The following is a 16,856-nucleotide window of genomic DNA, read 5'->3' on the forward strand; positions in this document are numbered from 1 at the left end:
GAGGCTGTGAATAGTGAAATTAAATCTATTTTGCAAATCATACTTGGGAACTGGTGGAACTTCCAACACGATGTAAACCTCTTTGATATAAGTGGATATTCAAGAGAAAAATGAAAGCTAATGGTTCAATAGATAAATACAATGCTAGATTTGTTGTTAAGGGATACAGGCAGAAGAAAAGCCTTGATTATTTTGATACCTATTCACCAGTGACAAGAATAACACCTATTCACATAATAATTGCAATTGCATCTTTGTATAATTTGGAGATACATCAAATGGATGTTAAAACAGCCTTTTTAAATGGCAAGTTAGATGAGGAAATCTATATAGAACAACCTTCGAGTTCCCGGCCAAGAGAAAAAGGTTTGTAAACTTGTCAAATCCCTTTTATGAATTAAAACAAGCCCCAAAACAATAGCATGAAAAATTTGATTATGTTAGGCTTTCGGATGGTTTGAAGATAACGAATGTGACAAATGCTTCTATGTTAGAAGCACAGACAAAGGCTTTATTATAGTTTGTCTTTATGTGGATGGCATGCTCATTATTGGAAGTGAGAGGGAGATTTATGGTCTGGAATTGGGCCGAGGTAACGGCCGGGCAGGTTGAGAGCCCAATGATGCATGGGGCCGAGATGACCGGTGATCCGCCCGTTGACGGGCTGCCAGGAATTGGGCCAGGCAGAAATTGTACCAAGCATGTGCCGACCAGATCGTAAAGAAGCTGCTCGGCAGACAGTGCTCGGTTGGATCGAGCTCCCTGATCAGGCAAAGGCGGAGCCAGTCAAGCTGAATGACCGGCGCCCCGAAAGGCGTGGTTAGCCGAGATAATCATTTGATCGGCAGTAAGGCCGACCACAGGAGGTGCCTCGGGCTAGGCTTTGCCGAGATGCAGCCTAGCCCGGTCCTCCTTGGGCTTAGCCAGTGAAGTGCTTGGGTATGAAGCACGGCACGGCAGTGGATAGAGCAGCTCGGCTGCCGAGCTCCAGCTGTGAAGGCAGGCAGTTGAGATTAGGTAATGGTCAGTAAGGTTTATGCTGACAGATGGGATAGCGGAGCCGCATGTCAGGAGATGACTGGGAGTAGATATGGGGCGCAGAGGGTATATGTGCATGTGAACGCCCCCCGTACGCATGGACACGAACATTTTTGGTAAAGAAATTCTTACACTCAAACACTCCTCTCTCTCTCTCTCTATCCTAAGGTGTGTGCTAACTTGATCGTCGAAGGGTTTTTCCGGCCACACACCGCCGGGTAGCTCACCCTTATTGGCTCGCAGGTGATCGGACAGAGACGGAGCTCGGAAGAAAGGAGTACGGGCTTGCCGGAATATTTGCTCCCCGTACAGGAAGCAATAATGACATGATTAAATCCACAAAGAAAATTTTGAACAAAAAGTTTGACATGAAAGATCTGGGAGTAGCAAATGTAATTCTAGGAATAAAAATTACTAGAGCATCTAAAGAATATGTTTTATCTTAGTCTCATTATGTTGAGAAGATTCTGGAGAAATTTGGAAAGCATGACGACCGTCCTGCTAAAGCACCTATTAACATTAGCCTTCATTTGTTAAAAAATACAAGTGTAGGCGTATCACAATTAGAGTACTCTCAGATAATCGAAAGCTTGATGTACTTAATAAATTGCACTAGGCCAAATATAGCCTATGCTGTAAGCAAATTGAGTAGGTACACAAGTAATCTAGGGTTCAATCATTGGAAAACGATAATTAGGGTACTTAGATATCTAAGACATACCTAGAATTATGGCCTACATTATACCAAATATCTAGCAGTACTTGAGGTGTACAGCGATGCAAATTGGATATCGGATACTAAAGACTCAAAATCCACTAATGGATATGTCTTTACCCTGGAATGTACTGCAATCTCTTGGAAATCCTCCAAGCAGACATGTATAGCAAGGTCGACAATAGAAGCTAAGTTTATCGCATTAGATAAAATAAAAGAAGAAGTAGAATGGCTTCGTAATTTCTTAGAAGACATTCGAATGTAGCCTAAACCTGTGCCGGCTGTATGAATTCACTATGATAGTAAAGCAACAGTAGGACGGGCACAAAATCATATGTATGACGGTGAGTCTCGACACATTCATCGAAGATATAATACCGTTAAGCATTTGCTCTCACATGGAATAATTTCCATAGAATATGTAAAGTCAAGAGAAAATATTACGGGTCCATTGACTAAAGGGCTAGCCAGAGAGCAAGTGTGCCATTTATCAAGATAAATGGGATTAAAGCCTATTACTTAAAAGTCGCCATAATGGCAACCCAACCTAGTTGACTGGAGAACCCAAGATCTAGGTTCAAAGGGACAAACGAATTATGAACGACTTCACGTATCACTAAAGAGGTTTTGTTTTACCCATTTCTATGATAAGAAGAGTGATACCTACAACATTAGTAGGATAAGCTTTTCCTTTAGTGATTCTTATAGCTTGGACATCCAAGTGGGGTATAGCAGGATACTCTTAATAAGAAGTCACCTATATGAGTGTGAACTAGGCCAGTTCTATGAGAATTGGCAAGGCTAAATTCTCTAGAGCACTCATGAATTACTTGGTGTTGTTCAGGGTCAAAATGAACACAATCGTGAGAACCAAACTATGTCTGCAGATACACTATGTGTAGTCTATTGTCTTGGCTTACACAAACAGTTGAACAGTTCATGGCATCGCGTCCACTGGTTAGCTAGTGAGTCCGATAGGCTTTCACTGGAGGAGGTTCAAAGCCAAAAGCTACCTATCTCGATGTGGTGTATTTTCTTAATGTACTCTTTCTTTGTCTGCATCTTGTTACATGTCCATTATCGTGAATTCTATTCATGTGAGGGATTGTTGGAAAATGGCTTTGTAAAATCTTATTTTTTATTAACTTTGAGCGTTAATTAAGGTAGGACCCAAGCGTTATTTTTAACATTTCTAATTGAGTTCATGTTTAATGTCACATAGTGAATAACATCGTGTATTTGGTTGCTCAAAACCATTTTCAGATGAATGAGAATTCAACGCGCATTTTCGGGTTCGTAGAAATGGCTTTAGGTTGGTTTCCTACATATTTGTTAAATGTGTTTGTCCTACATTGGAAAGACTTAAGGATTTATATAAGTATATAGACTCTAGCTTGGGATACTTGGGATGGGCCCCAAGGGGTACCCAAGTTTTGTGGAAGGGTAAGGTTATGGGTAAAGTGAGCTAGACCTATTGAACCCAAAATCAAAACACATGCGCGCGCCGTCGACGCCGTCCGTCTTGGTCGGGTAACTGGGCTGGGCTTGGGCCAGGTACATGGTGTGAGATTGAGTTAGGCTTGTCCAACCCAATACTTATCTTTTTGGACCAAAAATATTTGTATTTTATTTAATTAATTTTGAATTTCGGTTTCAAAATTCAAAATAAATCTGTCTAAATTTTTTCCTCCACCTTAACAGGTTCATACCTGTTAGAATCCACCCGAACAGGTTCATACCTATTGAAATTCCACTCGAACAAATCTGTTTTTGTTCAAATCTGTCCAAACAGGTTTTCTACCTGTTGAATCTGTCCAAACAAGTTTTCTATCTATTGACACCTATTCTAAAAAGCCATAAGTTTTCCTATATATAGCCTGCTATTCTAGCAATTCAATCCATCCAATTTTTCCTGAGCATTTTGTCTTTCTTTTTTCCTTTCCATCTTTCTATTTTTTGCATCTGTCGATCATTTAATTTGAGAAAGAACAAGAGAGAGTCACAGCAGAATTTTGGTTCGCCAGACTTGAGTTTGTAATACTGCAAATCAAGTAGTAGTAGTCGTTGTATCCTGGAAAGTAGACACCGGTAAATCTCGAAGAACTGGAGCATGGGTGAAATCTACTTTAAGAAGATTGCGTCCAACACAAGCCTCAACATTTAAAGTTTCTGTAAGTATTTAATTCAGAATTTAATTCATTAAGTTAATTTTCGAATTATTTAATTTCCTTTGTTTATTTTATTTATACATTTATTTACACACACAACCATTGAGGAATAACAAATAAGTCTAAGAAATAGATGGGGAAAGAAATAGACAGGTAATTGTTTTGAAAAAGATAAAATGAAAATTTTGGATTTTGTAAATAAATATAATGAAAATATGTGTGTAATGTCATTTTTTGCCAAAAAAAATTAAAATTAAGCGTTGAAAGTAAGTCAATTAAAAATATAAAAACTAAAATAATAAAAAAATAAAGAAAATGTAATTTACTTCAGAAAAACAAGTAATTGTTTTGTGTTCTGAAAATTACATGTTGGTTATATCAACTGAGCTAAATAAATACATAACACTAAAATAAAAATAAAAAACATCAGACAAATAAAAAAATATTATTGGAAGGGCAAATGTTGGTTGATTTTCTGAAATTATTTTATTTTTTTGAAAAAAAAGCACTAGTTGGTAAAAAATAAATATCAAAAGGATATTTCGCTTGTTAAAAAATAAAGATAAAAAATAATAAAAATAATAAGCATTTGTTTAAAAAAAAATTCCAGATTAATTTTTTATTTTTTGAGAACTATTTTCTTAAAACATATATATTTATTCTGAAAACCAAATAGACAATTTTTGTCAAAAAAAAAACATATCACGGGTTCGCAGTCCACCCACAGACACAGTTCATCAAATCAAGACAAAAACAAAACTCTCATACGCCATTACACAGCCGCTAACTGGGGACACATCCTCTCATTCTTGGACTACATATTTATTTATTTGTGGGTTGAGTCTCATTCTGGGACTATTAAATGCAAACCTGTCTCTCTCCTCTACCTGTCAAACATTTAATACACACATGTTATGCGCGAAAAATTATGTGCGAGGTTAGGGATCTCAAATGAATTACTAAATATTCTATTAAATTTTTTGTATAGATGTGAAATTCATACAAATTATGTGTTTCATATTCATTTGAGAGATCTAATAGAATATTTGATAATTTATTTAGAATATATAATATTTTTCAAAAATTATTTGTCAATGATCATATCACATAATCATATTTGAGACTAAAGGATTGTTTGGAATGACTTAAATAAATGTACTTTTTGTCTTTTTATGAAAAGATGTGCAGAAAAGTAGAGAGGTGATGTGATAGAAAAAAGATAAAAAGAAAGATTATTTTTGGGTTGCCAAACTTGGCCAAATTATAAAGAGTAATATTAAAAATTTTAAATTTTTTATTAATATTTTTATTAAATATCTCATATGAAATGATATTTAAATAAAACTCACATAGTGTAGGTCTCACACTTATATGAAATATTTCGTAAAAATATTACTAAAATATTTAGAGTTCATAGCATTTTTCAATTATAAATTCACATGTCATTTCATATTTTTCAGTCATTTAATATAAAAAGTGGGTTCCATTTTTTTCATAAATCACAATATATAAAGGGGTATTTTGGAAAGATGGTTAAAAATTAACCTTTTGATTTTTTTTTAAATTTTTTCTACTGTTTCATTTGAAAAGTAATGTGACCTAAAATGAATTAAAAAAATTAACTTTTGACTTTTTTAACATGTTGCCAAAACAACTCAAAGCTCTTAAGAGGTGTTTTAAAAAGATGGTTAAAAATTATTTTTTTACTTTTTTTTTTTACTTTTTTATAAAAGAAGAAAATCGGTTAAAAATTGAGAAATAACTTTTAACCCACCTTCCAAAATGAACCTAAATCAACCAATAATTTCTCCAGGACACAAATACATTAATATATGTCTAAATAATTTCTTTATTATTTATATAGAGTAGAAATTAAATTACAAAAAGACCCAATTTCACCTATTTGCCAAGCCAAGCAAAAAATCATAAAAGAAGTGCCAACAAATTGCCATACTGTAGAGAGTGAATGAGTAGGAATCATGTGATCTTTACCCATCTATGCACCCTCTCTCTACTTTGAAAAGGCTCACAACCAACAAGTTTCTTTTTGTGTTTGTGTTTGTGTTTGTCTTTGATATCTCTCTCTGAGCCTTATGTTCAATGGCTTCAAGTGCTTCAAGGTTCATCAAATGTGTAACAGTGGGTGATGGGGCTGTTGGCAAGACTTGTATGCTTATTTGCTATACCAGTAATAAATTCCCCACTGTAAGTGTCTTCTTCTTCTTCTTCTTCTTCTTTTTCTTCAAGAAGAAACATCTGGGTTTCTTATAAATATATATGATTTTCTGGTTTATCATATATATATATATATATATATATGTTACTTTAAAGCGTTTTTGCATCTGGGTTTTGCAGCTTTTTGTGCTTCCATAATGATTTCACATCGCAAAAGTTCCTATCTTGCGTAGAGGGTTTTGCTTTATCTTTCTGAATTTTGTAGTTCCTGCATTTCCCCTTCATAGATATATCCATCTTTCTAGGGTTCTCCATCTGGGTTTTGCAGCTTTTTGTCCCTCCATGATTTCCTCTCTCAGAAAGTTCTCCCCCACCCACTGTAAATTTCTTGGATGGAGGGTTTTGCTTTTTCGATTTTCATCTCTAGGGTTTTCCACTCTCTCTCTCTCTCTCTCTCTCTCTCTCTGAATGTTGTCTTGTTGGGTATTTATTTTTACTGTTTGAATTTTAAAAACTTTTGTATTAATCAGGACTACATACCAACTGTGTTTGACAACTTTAGTGCAAATGTAGTAGTTGAAGGCACCACTGTCAACTTAGGTCTTTGGGACACAGCTGGTAAGATTTTGCTTACCCTTCATAATTACTTTGATTTTTTCATTATATTTTTTGCTAAGTTAAGCTTGACAGTTCTAATGACAATTGAGTCAAAGCCAAAGCATATTTTGCTATATTGGGCTATTTTAATTTTGTCATGTTGTTTTAATTTTCTATATAGGGCAAGAGGATTACAACAGATTGAGGCCCTTGAGCTATCGAGGGGCGGATGTATTCGTCTTAGCTTTCTCACTAGTTAGTCGTGCAAGCTATGAGAACATACTTAAAAAGGTACAGTTTGTTGAAATTTTATCACTTAAAGGAGGATATTTAAGGGGTATTGCAAATTCTGATGCACAATTTCTTCAACAGTGGATCCCTGAACTTCAGCATTACGCCCCTGGAGTCCCATTAGTTCTGGCTGGCACCAAATTGGGTAAGTTAAGAAGTCAATAAGCACTTATTATTTATCTTTTTTTCTTTCAAAGTGCCTATTGTAATTCTTTTTCTTGGTTGTTATTAGGCTCATTGTTTCTTCTTCTTTTCATAACGCCATCTAACAGAGCTGATCTAGTTTTGTTTACTCTGTGTCCTCTACTTTATCATTTTTATTAAGGACATTGTAATAATAAAAAATTGAAAAAAAAAAGTAAGCACATGCAGACCCAACACTAGTGTTAGCAGCAAAAAAAACTTTATGGATGCATTATTGGCAGTTATAAGAGTGTCTTTCCATTCCAATGATCATTACTTATCTGTTTGTAATAGATTGTAAACTGACAGCTGACAAGGCATTCTTTGCATATGTATCCCACTTTATTTGAATCAGATAATGTCAGTAGTGGTGGACTTACTAATGTATTCAAGAGGATGACTTATTGTATCTTGTTTGCAAATGATATAGCTTTAATTGACAATATATAGGAGAAAGAGGAAATTCTAAGCTAGAATTGTGGAGAGATGCTTTAGAATCCTAAGGTTTTAGGTAAAGTAGGACTAAGATAGAGGACATCTTGATGGGTAGATACTAAGAGTGACTGTTTTTGATATCTTGGTTTAATTATTCATATGGATGGAGCGATGCTCATGATCAGTGTTGTGAAAGGCACCCCTAGGCACAAGGTGCAGCGAGGCGTAGTTGCAGCGCCTTAAGCCACTCAAGGCGAGGCAAGTTGAAGAAGGCACAGCGACTTGTCCAATCGAAGAGAGGCTTTATTTTTCTTGTTTTCTAATCGAAATCTAACGGTTCATATCACTCTTTTTAAATGCTCCAACTGCATAGGATTACAAGAGTTTTATAGCTCAATACCCAGCCCCAAATACGACTGAAATTCCCTAATCGATTCATTAGAAGAAATCTTGCTGAAGAAACCTTACGGTGTCTGAGTGTCTCTTCCCTTCAGCTTGTCTTGTCTCGTCTTATCTGGACCAGATAGTTCTTCTTCTTCTTCTCCTTCTCTTCTTCTTCGTCTACTTCTTCTTTGCTACCTCTGTTTTTTTTTTTTTTTTTTTTTTTTCTTTTTTCTTTTGCTTATTCGATGTGTTGGGCTGGGTTCTTCTTCTTCTTATAATCAAATAGAGACGATTGATTTTCTTTTTTACTTGAGACTGTCATTAGGTGTGACATCATATTGCACTTGGAATTTTTAATTTGATGATATGACACCACTTTGTTTGCCACTTAACTTTCAATTTGGAAATACTAATTAGCTACATAAATTTAGTTATAGTTTCACTTATAAAAAGCTTCAAATTAATGTCAACTTTCAAAAAAAAATGTAATTCCTTAAAGCATTATTTTTTTTTTAGTATTAATTCAATTCCCTTTTTTTTTTTTTTTTAAATGTTGATTGTGGATTATTTTACCTTTGAAAATTGGAATGCTATATAATATGCACTTTTATGGCTTTGCAAATTATTATCCTATAATTTGCTTTAGTTAAAAAAAAATCCTATCTTAGTACTTACAAGCTATGAATCATTAGTCTATGTTAATTTACCTATTTTTAACTGAGATTGTGTGCCTTACTTCAATAAAGCCCACTCCTCGCCTTGCACCTTGCGCCTAAGCCCAAAGAGACCTTCGGCGCCTTAGTGCGCCTTGAGTCTTTAAAAACACTGAGCGTGATAGATGAAATGAGGGATTTTATTAGGAGCATTGTGTGATTATAGAATTGTTATTAAGCTAAAAGAAGAATTTTATAGGACTATTGAGGACCTACTATGATGTATTGTACAAAATGTTGAGCCGTTAAAAAACATGTTCAAAAAATGAATGTAGCTAAAATGAGAATGTTGAGATGGACTAGTGGTGTTACTAAGAAATAAATTCAATACGGAGAAGTCAGAAGTGACCCAAAATTGAAGATAAAATAATGGAAACTTAGTATGGGATTGTATGATTATGTATTGTAGACCAACGTGTTTGTAAGGAGTAAACGCCAAAAACCCGCTACCAGTAACCAACACAAAACCTATTTCTATCACACCAAACACCAAAAACATACCCAAATCCAACCCAAACACTAGAAATTGCCACTTGTAGCCATGAAAACCCAACACTATCACAAAAGAAACAAACTGTAGATCCAAATCTGATAATGATTTGAAAAGAAAATTTTTGATTTGCAGTAGAAATTAGAGAGAAAGCTTGGAGAGGAAGAGGAGATCAGAGCGGAAGGGGGTCGATTAGAGAGAAGAAGCTGGCGCACTAGTGGCAGTGCGCGAGAGACGGTGTGTGCAATTCAGTGGCATTCAAGGAACGAGTGGTGCGATGTAGTGGCAATCGATAGATTGTGTTGGTGATGTGCTATTGCAATTGCAAACAATGAACGGTGTTGTTGGGCAATAGCAGGAGCATGGTGGTGGTGCACTATCTGGCTAATGTTAATGCCTTGCTACTGTGTTGGTGGTTCAATGACATTGTCTCGTGTGCAATTAGTCACTCAAGCGCTCGCTCTCTCTCTCTCTCTCTCTCCCCTACCCCGTTCTCTCTAAATCCTCAAATAGGGTTTGATTTATGCATTTGATTTTGTGGGTGTGTTCAAATTGTGCATCAATTGAGTTGAGTTTGGGTGGTGGTGGATGGGGTTGTGGTGATGTTCATGGCTAGTTTAGGTAGTAGGTGGGTAGGTATGGTGGTTGGGTGTTGCTGTGGGCTGTTTGGGTGGCAAGGGCGGTCTGGAGGGGTTCAAATGAGTGAGAGTGGTCTCGCAGCATAGTGGTGTTGGAGATGGGTGGTGGGTGCTGGGGTTTGGCTTGTAATAATGGTGATCAGCAAGGGGTTCAATCTTTTCTCTCTCTCCTCTCTATGTTTTTCTCTCTCATATCTCAGTAATTATATCTCTGATTTATTAGTTGAAAATTAACTAATCAAACAAAGATATTATATTAAATTTACCATTATATTAAATGGTGTTAGCTGACAGAGGGTGACAGTGTGATTTCGGTGTTACAGATAGTGTCATGTAGTTTTCCCAAATTTATTTGTAGAGGGTGGTAGCAAACTACACCTTTTGTGCATGTTCAGTTCAAACCTTCCTGGGTTTGTATAATGAGCTAGTCTTTCAGTGACTTCTGCAGAGCTAGGAATGGGTCATTGGCAATCTGTTCTAGTTATGCTTGTTCAGGTGGCACCTTTGTAGTTATGCACAATGGGCTAGTATTTCCTTGAGTTTCCATAGCTGCACAGCGAGAAGTTTTCAAATTCCTAGGTCTTCATGCAGTCTTGGGATTCCTAGACAAATCATTGTTGGTGCTAGATTTGGATTTTGGACAGCCTTTTTATGCTTTGTCTGTCTCTCTAATATCTTTCATAAACGCACGTGTCTTGTTCATTGGAAACAGATGGCATCAACAAATACTTTCTTTTTCTAATAAATATATTTTCGGGATTAAAAAATGTGAGCCTCGAAGCTAAAGCCGTTATAACATAGTGGTGAAGTGTGGGGATGGTAATTAAAAAGGGAAAAGTAGGGTTAGGAATTCAATTTTTGTCTTTAAAAAGATTGCATCCATGTAGATGTAATATATATATATATATATATATGTATATCTATACTATCTATACTTATATAAAGGACACAACTCTTTAAAGCTTTGTCATGATTTTTGCTATACATAAAATACCCCTTTTAAGAGTTAATTGCTTCAAATTTAGTAACAAACATAATTTATCTAACCTTCTTCACGCACACTTAATGTGGGCCCACACCTCTAGTATATATACATGAACACACATATACAAAATAAAAAAGAATTATTTCTTCTGATAAATTTTAGATATCGTGATCCATAAAACTTGATTCAAAAGATTGTCACTTAAATCTATTCAAGTTGTCATTTCAGCATTAGGTTGTAAGAGTCCAGGAATGATGAGTATTTGAGCATGTTACCACATTATGTGCAAAAATCTAATATTTGAGCGTAAGTGGGTGCATTGTTACCTATAAATGCTAATACTATATTGATTTCAATGATTTGCACTTCTAGGATTATACATGTATAACATTATGTGTATATATATGTTTATTACATCTTCATTCCACAATACCAAATGAAGCCATTTATCCTTCTTCTTCTTTTTGTCTATTCTTCCCTCTTCTTCTTCTTTCCTTAAATGTTGTGAAACACTAGAAAACAATAAATGCAATCTATGAAGTTATTGCTCTTTCAAGAGAAGATTGACGATAGGGCCCTGGTCCATCAACAACTCAAAGCTAAGCATATGTTCTATGCTTTGCATGGTTAATCCCAAGATAATGTAATCGAAAGAAAATACAGTCTGCACATTAATCAATTACTTTTTAAAGAAAATGACCTCACCTTTAGAAACATCTAACAATGTCCAACTGTGTAATTGATACACATGCGTATCCAACATTCTAGAGGATGCGGTGTATTGTGTTGTAAACAATTCACATTCTGATTAATGTAGATGGGGTGTTTCAACCATATAATTACGGGCATAAAAACTCACAAGTTAATGAGGTAAATCAATAAAAAATAAATAAATAAAAACTATCCAACTTCAATTTTCAAACTTGAAGAAGCTACATAATTTCATGTTTTTTTGTTCGAACTTCTCTTGTTTGTGTTCAACATTGAGTTTTTAAATACCAACTGATGGTTTCCCTTTCAAGATATTACAGGACATTCATTGACTTGTAGCATACAGTTGGGTTCCAGTTGATCACACGTGTAATAGTATGTTCCCATCCCAAAAATATAGGGGAAATTGCATGTTGATGAATGGGAACTCCTGCAGCTTCTTGTGTCATATTTCTTAACCAAATTTTAAATATAACAATCGTCAAAGCTATGAGAGAAAATCTGCAAAGACAGAAAAATATGCAGTAAAATGAGGTTCAATTAATGTCTCTAATTCGGATGAGTTCTAAAATGCCATTTATTCTTCCAGGAAATAGTGGTTGGTGGTACTTTTTTCTTTTTTCTCTTTTGTTCGTTTTTGTTCTTTTTGATTTGATTATTTCTAACTTAAGGTACACGAGATTGGGGCTATAATTATCTAAAAGAATTGGATTTCTTGATCATAAAGTTCTTAATTTTTCTCCTTTCTCAATTTCCTTTTAAAGAAAGGTTTTTGTAGTACTCAAATAAAACTTATTAAAAGAGGAGTTTCTAGAAAATGGTAAATACCCATCACAAAGATGTATAGCTTTTGTTCATGACGTCTTCTTCTTCTTCATCTCTCTTTTTTTTTATTGTGTTTTGTGGTTTTCAAAATTACTATCTGATGGATCATTTAGTGAAAATAAGATCTCAGGTAATTAATTACAAGTATGCATTATCTCAAATGGACTGTTTTGCTATTTACATGGCGATAATTATGTGTCATTTCTTCTCTCTCGCTCTCTCTCTCTCTCTCTCTCTCTCTCTCTCTCTCTCTCTCTCTCTCACTTGCTTTTGATTGCTTGATGTTATTGAATTCGGAGGAATTGCTCTTTCTAACTGCTGAAAATAAAATCAGGATCTTTCTTTTTCATTTTTTAAAATGAAAAATGAACCTCGTGTTGTAAACTTGCTTATTGCATTCATCCTAAAAGATTTTATTTTACACCGCCATTATTCTGTATTTCATAGCCATGTTTCTACACAAGAAATTCCCTTATTTTACAATGGCGATCAAAAGCAGATATACTCGTTTATAGTATCATGTGGTATTTTACAATGGCCTTTGCCTGGCACTGTTTTTTATATATTGCACTGCTCAATTGGACAACAGACCTTCGTGATGATAAGCACTATTTGGCTGATCATCCTGGATTGGTGCCTGTGACTACTGCACAGGTGATTTCTTTTTATTATCATATCTTTTCTCTTGGCTTAATTATTTGATCATAGATTATGCTGATGGTGGTTTTTGCACAATCAGGGAGAGGAGCTACGTAAACAGATTGGTGCTACATATTATATTGAATGCAGCTCCAAAACTCAACAGGTACTAGCAAAATTTATTTATTTATATATTTTTTATTATTTTTTGCTTTTTTTGCAATTTTGCAATGCAAGTAGTTCCTTGTACTTTATAAATGTAACTACTTGGAAATCTGTCAGCATCAAGCAAACTCAAGAGACGACACATATCAAATGCTTCCTATCTTCTTCTTTACTGCCTCTTGGGAATGTTCTTTTTTGCAAGTGGGGGTTCATTGGAGTTCGACAAGCCACAAAAAGATGAAACAAAATCTACAAGGATGGATGTTTGTGGTCTCCAAGAGACTTCTGTGCTTAGCAGGAGATTCTATTGAATTTGAGAAAGAAATTACCATCCAGCATTTACTTGTTTATATTTTTCTTTTATAGTCTTCGGAGTTATCTTACTCTGTGAACAAGGGCTATGCCTTGTCATATTCTCTCGCCTATCTAGTTATTGTTTCAAGAAATGTTGTCTACTATTATATGGCTTATGCAGATTATATTGTAAAAGACCATTTCTTTTGCTGTGCAATTACAGAACGTGAAAGCAGTTTTTGATGCTGCAATCAAGGTAGTTATCAAGCCGCCACAAAAACAGAAGGAGAAGAAGAAAAAGCAACGTCAAGGATGTTTAGTGTCAGTAACAATATGCCCTATGCTCTGAGTCTTGCTTAATTTATTTAGACTATTGCTTCTAGTTTATTTGCTTTGGTATTGTAACTCACTTGATTATCTCATGATGGTAATTTTGGCATTTACTAGTATCACCATTTATTTTTGCATATTTATTGCCATTCTTCTTGTATGTTTCATTTGTCTTCTTGTCAGGGCCAGGTATGCCTCTTTTTTTCCTTCTTTAGGATGAGTTCTTGTCAACTGTTCTATTCCTTTTTTTTTATTTTTTGACTTGCTAGCTGTTTCATTAGTGCTTGCTAGCGCAACCACATTCATTCCTCACAAAAAAATTGACCGTAGTCCATGTGAATAACCTGCATAGTGCCTTCCCTATTTTAGTAAACTTTTTAAGTATGAGGACAACCACTTTGTGTTTGTGTGGGCCATCACACTAGAACTGTTCCCAAAATAATAGGACGTATGCGTTTCAATCAAGAAATGATTGACCAATGAAATAAAATCGGAAATTTTCTATGCCTCTTTGAACTGCAAGAATTTCTTCACAAGTAGAGTGGAAATGGAGTTTGCAGTTCTTTGAAAGCACCACCCTTCGCAAACTAAAAGGCGTCTTTTACCACTCTCCTAAAGCAGCCCCGTATTGGATGGATTAAATGTTGAAAATTTTCGAAGATGTCATTTTGAAAATTTAAAAATTTTGATATGCTACTCTATATATTTTGAGGCTTTCATTCTTCATTTCTTGTACAGAACAACTTATCATTACAATGTGTATAGATATTTTTTCTTAATTGTATAGTTGCAGCCGACCCCATTTGATGGGACTTAAGGCATGGTTTGGTTTGGTTTATGTTTAGATTTGTATAGTAATCATTTGTGAAATGATTATCATCATGATTTGCCTCTTCCTTTTTCTTGTGTATGAGAGTCTTGGTTTTTTCAGTTTCTCTAGGGACAGTATATATTTTTTTTAATTTTCCCTATGCATTTGCCATGAGTCTTATGCTATTACATGTTTATTAACTCGTCTTTTTTATTTCAATTACAGAAATGTTTTCTGCGGGAGGAGCCTTGAGTGTCTAAAATGAAATTTGTTTTCTGATATTGAGAAATTAGAGTTCATCTTCACATGTCCCGCCAGGTCAAGTTATACACTTGGATGATCTCTAATCTATCACTGAATATCAGGTGCCTGTGAATTCATTACTTCCGTGCTCACTGGGCTTGGTAGAGAGCAGTAGATATACTATCAAGCAGCCATACTATCACTTCCATCATGGCTGTTTTTGCCTTGTTATTGATTTTGTTTTTTATTTTTATTTTTTTATTTACTATTTAAGAGCAATGTGACATTTTCAGCTTTGAATTGTATGTTAATGAGTGGAAGGAGTGAATATATATATATATATATATATGTTTTTAATGCTAGTTTTTCTTCACTAATTCATTGTAAAAACAAACAAAGTGACATGTTATTTGGGCTTTTCTTAAACTACAAAATTGCAGCGCAAACTTTTCTTTGCGTGGCAGGATGATGAGATTCATTTGGTCTGATTTTTGCTTTTATAAAAGCTGGAAAACTGTTCCCAGGGATGTGAATAAGGCATGTTTTTAGTTATAAAGGCAGGTTGTAGTGCAGACAAGGCAACAAAAGCAGTTTCCTTCCTAAACTGCTAATTTTAGGTGTAACATGAAGGAAAATTCTCGTGTGCAATAATGCACATCGTATGTAACTCTACTACAAAATTACGTTAGTTTGTGTTTAATTTAGCAGTAAAATTATGTACAATTTACGTAATTTTATATTAGGGTTGTATACGGTGTGCATTGCACATCGAAACATTTCTAGTAACATAATGGTGGTGTAATATTACTTTATGAATGCATGTTTTAGTTTTCCTTCCATAAGAAAAAATTAAAAAAAGTCTATTTTAAGGCCAAGTTTGGCATACACAAAATAATCTATCTTTTTGTCTTTTTGTCTTTTTTTCATCACATCACCTCTCTACTTTTCTGTACGTCTTTTCGTAAAAAGACAAAAAGTACATTTATTTAGGTCATTCCAAACAACCCCTTTGCATGCTGGATGATTGGGAAGTGTTTCCTCACTTCCATGGTAGATGTGTATTACCTGCAGTATATTACTGGATGAATTTCATTGATATTCACTTCCTACATGTATCAAAACATAAAATTAAAAACATAATTAAAAAAAAAAAAAAGGGGAAGCAGCAGATCAGTGTTGGTAACTGGGTATCATGGAAATCTGTAATCATCTAGGCTATTTTATGTCACTGTTTAGATTATGAATTTAGATAGAAAATTAAAAAGCAAAATGAAAATAGAGAAAATTTATTTTGTATTTCATTTATATTTTCTGTACATTTTCTCTTTTCATTTTTAAATCACTATTCAAATTTATAAACTGAACACAGTAACAATTTGAATTGTAGGATTTAATGAGAAAAGAAAACAGAAGAAACGGAAAAGGAGAAATCTCTCATTACTTGCTTAGATAATTAAAGGTAATGGATGTAATTGGTTCGGTACGGTCAGTATTTAAGTAAAAAATTTTACTGAACTAATAATAATTGTTTTATTATTTTAAATATTGATACAGACTGCTTCTCCTATTAAACCATGCCGAACCGAACTGATTGAAACGGTTCAGTTCAGTGCGGTTTAATCGATCTAGAACTTTTCAAACTTGATCCACTTTTAAATATAATCACTAATCTATATAAAAATATTAAATTAGTTATTTGTCTACTATTTCAAACATATCTAATCCATCCATTTAATAAATATTTTTCAATTCTTATATTAACAAAAATAAAAATTAAAATAAAGTTCAAAAATACTAAAGTTTTAAGAATGAGTTAAAGTTAAAATTATATATAATAAGAGTTTACAAACTTGGGTTATAAAGATGATAAGATTAATTAATTAAGGTTAATAATTTATTATACTTGTTAACATTATTAAATTATTAGATAATATATATTATAGACACAATATATGTTGAAGCGGTCAGTTTAGGTTTAATTCGGTGTACAAGATATTTAAACTGATACCAAACCAAAAATTAAAAA

General features: G+C 34.1%; 1 protein-coding gene across 2 annotated transcripts; it reads left to right on the plus strand.

Moving 5' to 3' along the window:
* The first annotated feature begins 5,778 nt into the window (after positions 1 to 5,778).
* On the plus strand, positions 5,779 to 15,192 carry LOC114317467 (rac-like GTP-binding protein 3). 2 transcript variants are annotated; one of them, XM_028264207.2, is made up of 8 exons: positions 5,779 to 6,126; positions 6,627 to 6,714; positions 6,875 to 6,984; positions 7,066 to 7,129; positions 12,938 to 13,002; positions 13,088 to 13,153; positions 13,670 to 13,767; positions 14,813 to 15,192. In XM_028264207.2, the coding sequence occupies exons 1-8, from the start codon at positions 6,022 to 6,024 to the stop codon at positions 14,850 to 14,852; spliced, it is 636 nt and encodes a 211-aa protein (XP_028120008.1). In that variant the 5' UTR covers positions 5,779 to 6,021; the 3' UTR covers positions 14,853 to 15,192. The 2 variants fall into 2 exon arrangements, with proteins under 2 accessions (XP_028120008.1, XP_028120007.2); XM_028264206.2 differs by having other exon boundaries at positions 5,804 to 6,126; positions 12,848 to 13,002.
* Positions 15,193 to 16,856: the final 1,664 nt, after the last annotated feature.

This window comes from Camellia sinensis, chromosome 15 (assembly GCF_055761805.1).
Source record: "Camellia sinensis isolate YWXY chromosome 15, ASM5576180v1, whole genome shotgun sequence".
NCBI lineage: Eukaryota > Viridiplantae > Streptophyta > Magnoliopsida > Ericales > Theaceae > Camellia > Camellia sinensis.

Bases quoted from the DNA above. Each gene is read 5' to 3' on its own strand.
- LOC114317467 (XM_028264206.2), top strand. From the start codon at position 6,022: ATGGCTTCAAGTGCTTCAAGGTTCATCAAATGTGTAACAGTGGGTGAT. The intron at 7,130-12,847 runs GTAAGTTAAGAA...GATCAAAAGCAG, and splicing joins TCTGGCTGGCACCAAATTGG to ATATACTCGTTTATAGTATC. The intron at 13,768-14,812 runs GTCAGTAACAAT...TTTCAATTACAG, and splicing joins CAACGTCAAGGATGTTTAGT to AAATGTTTTCTGCGGGAGGA.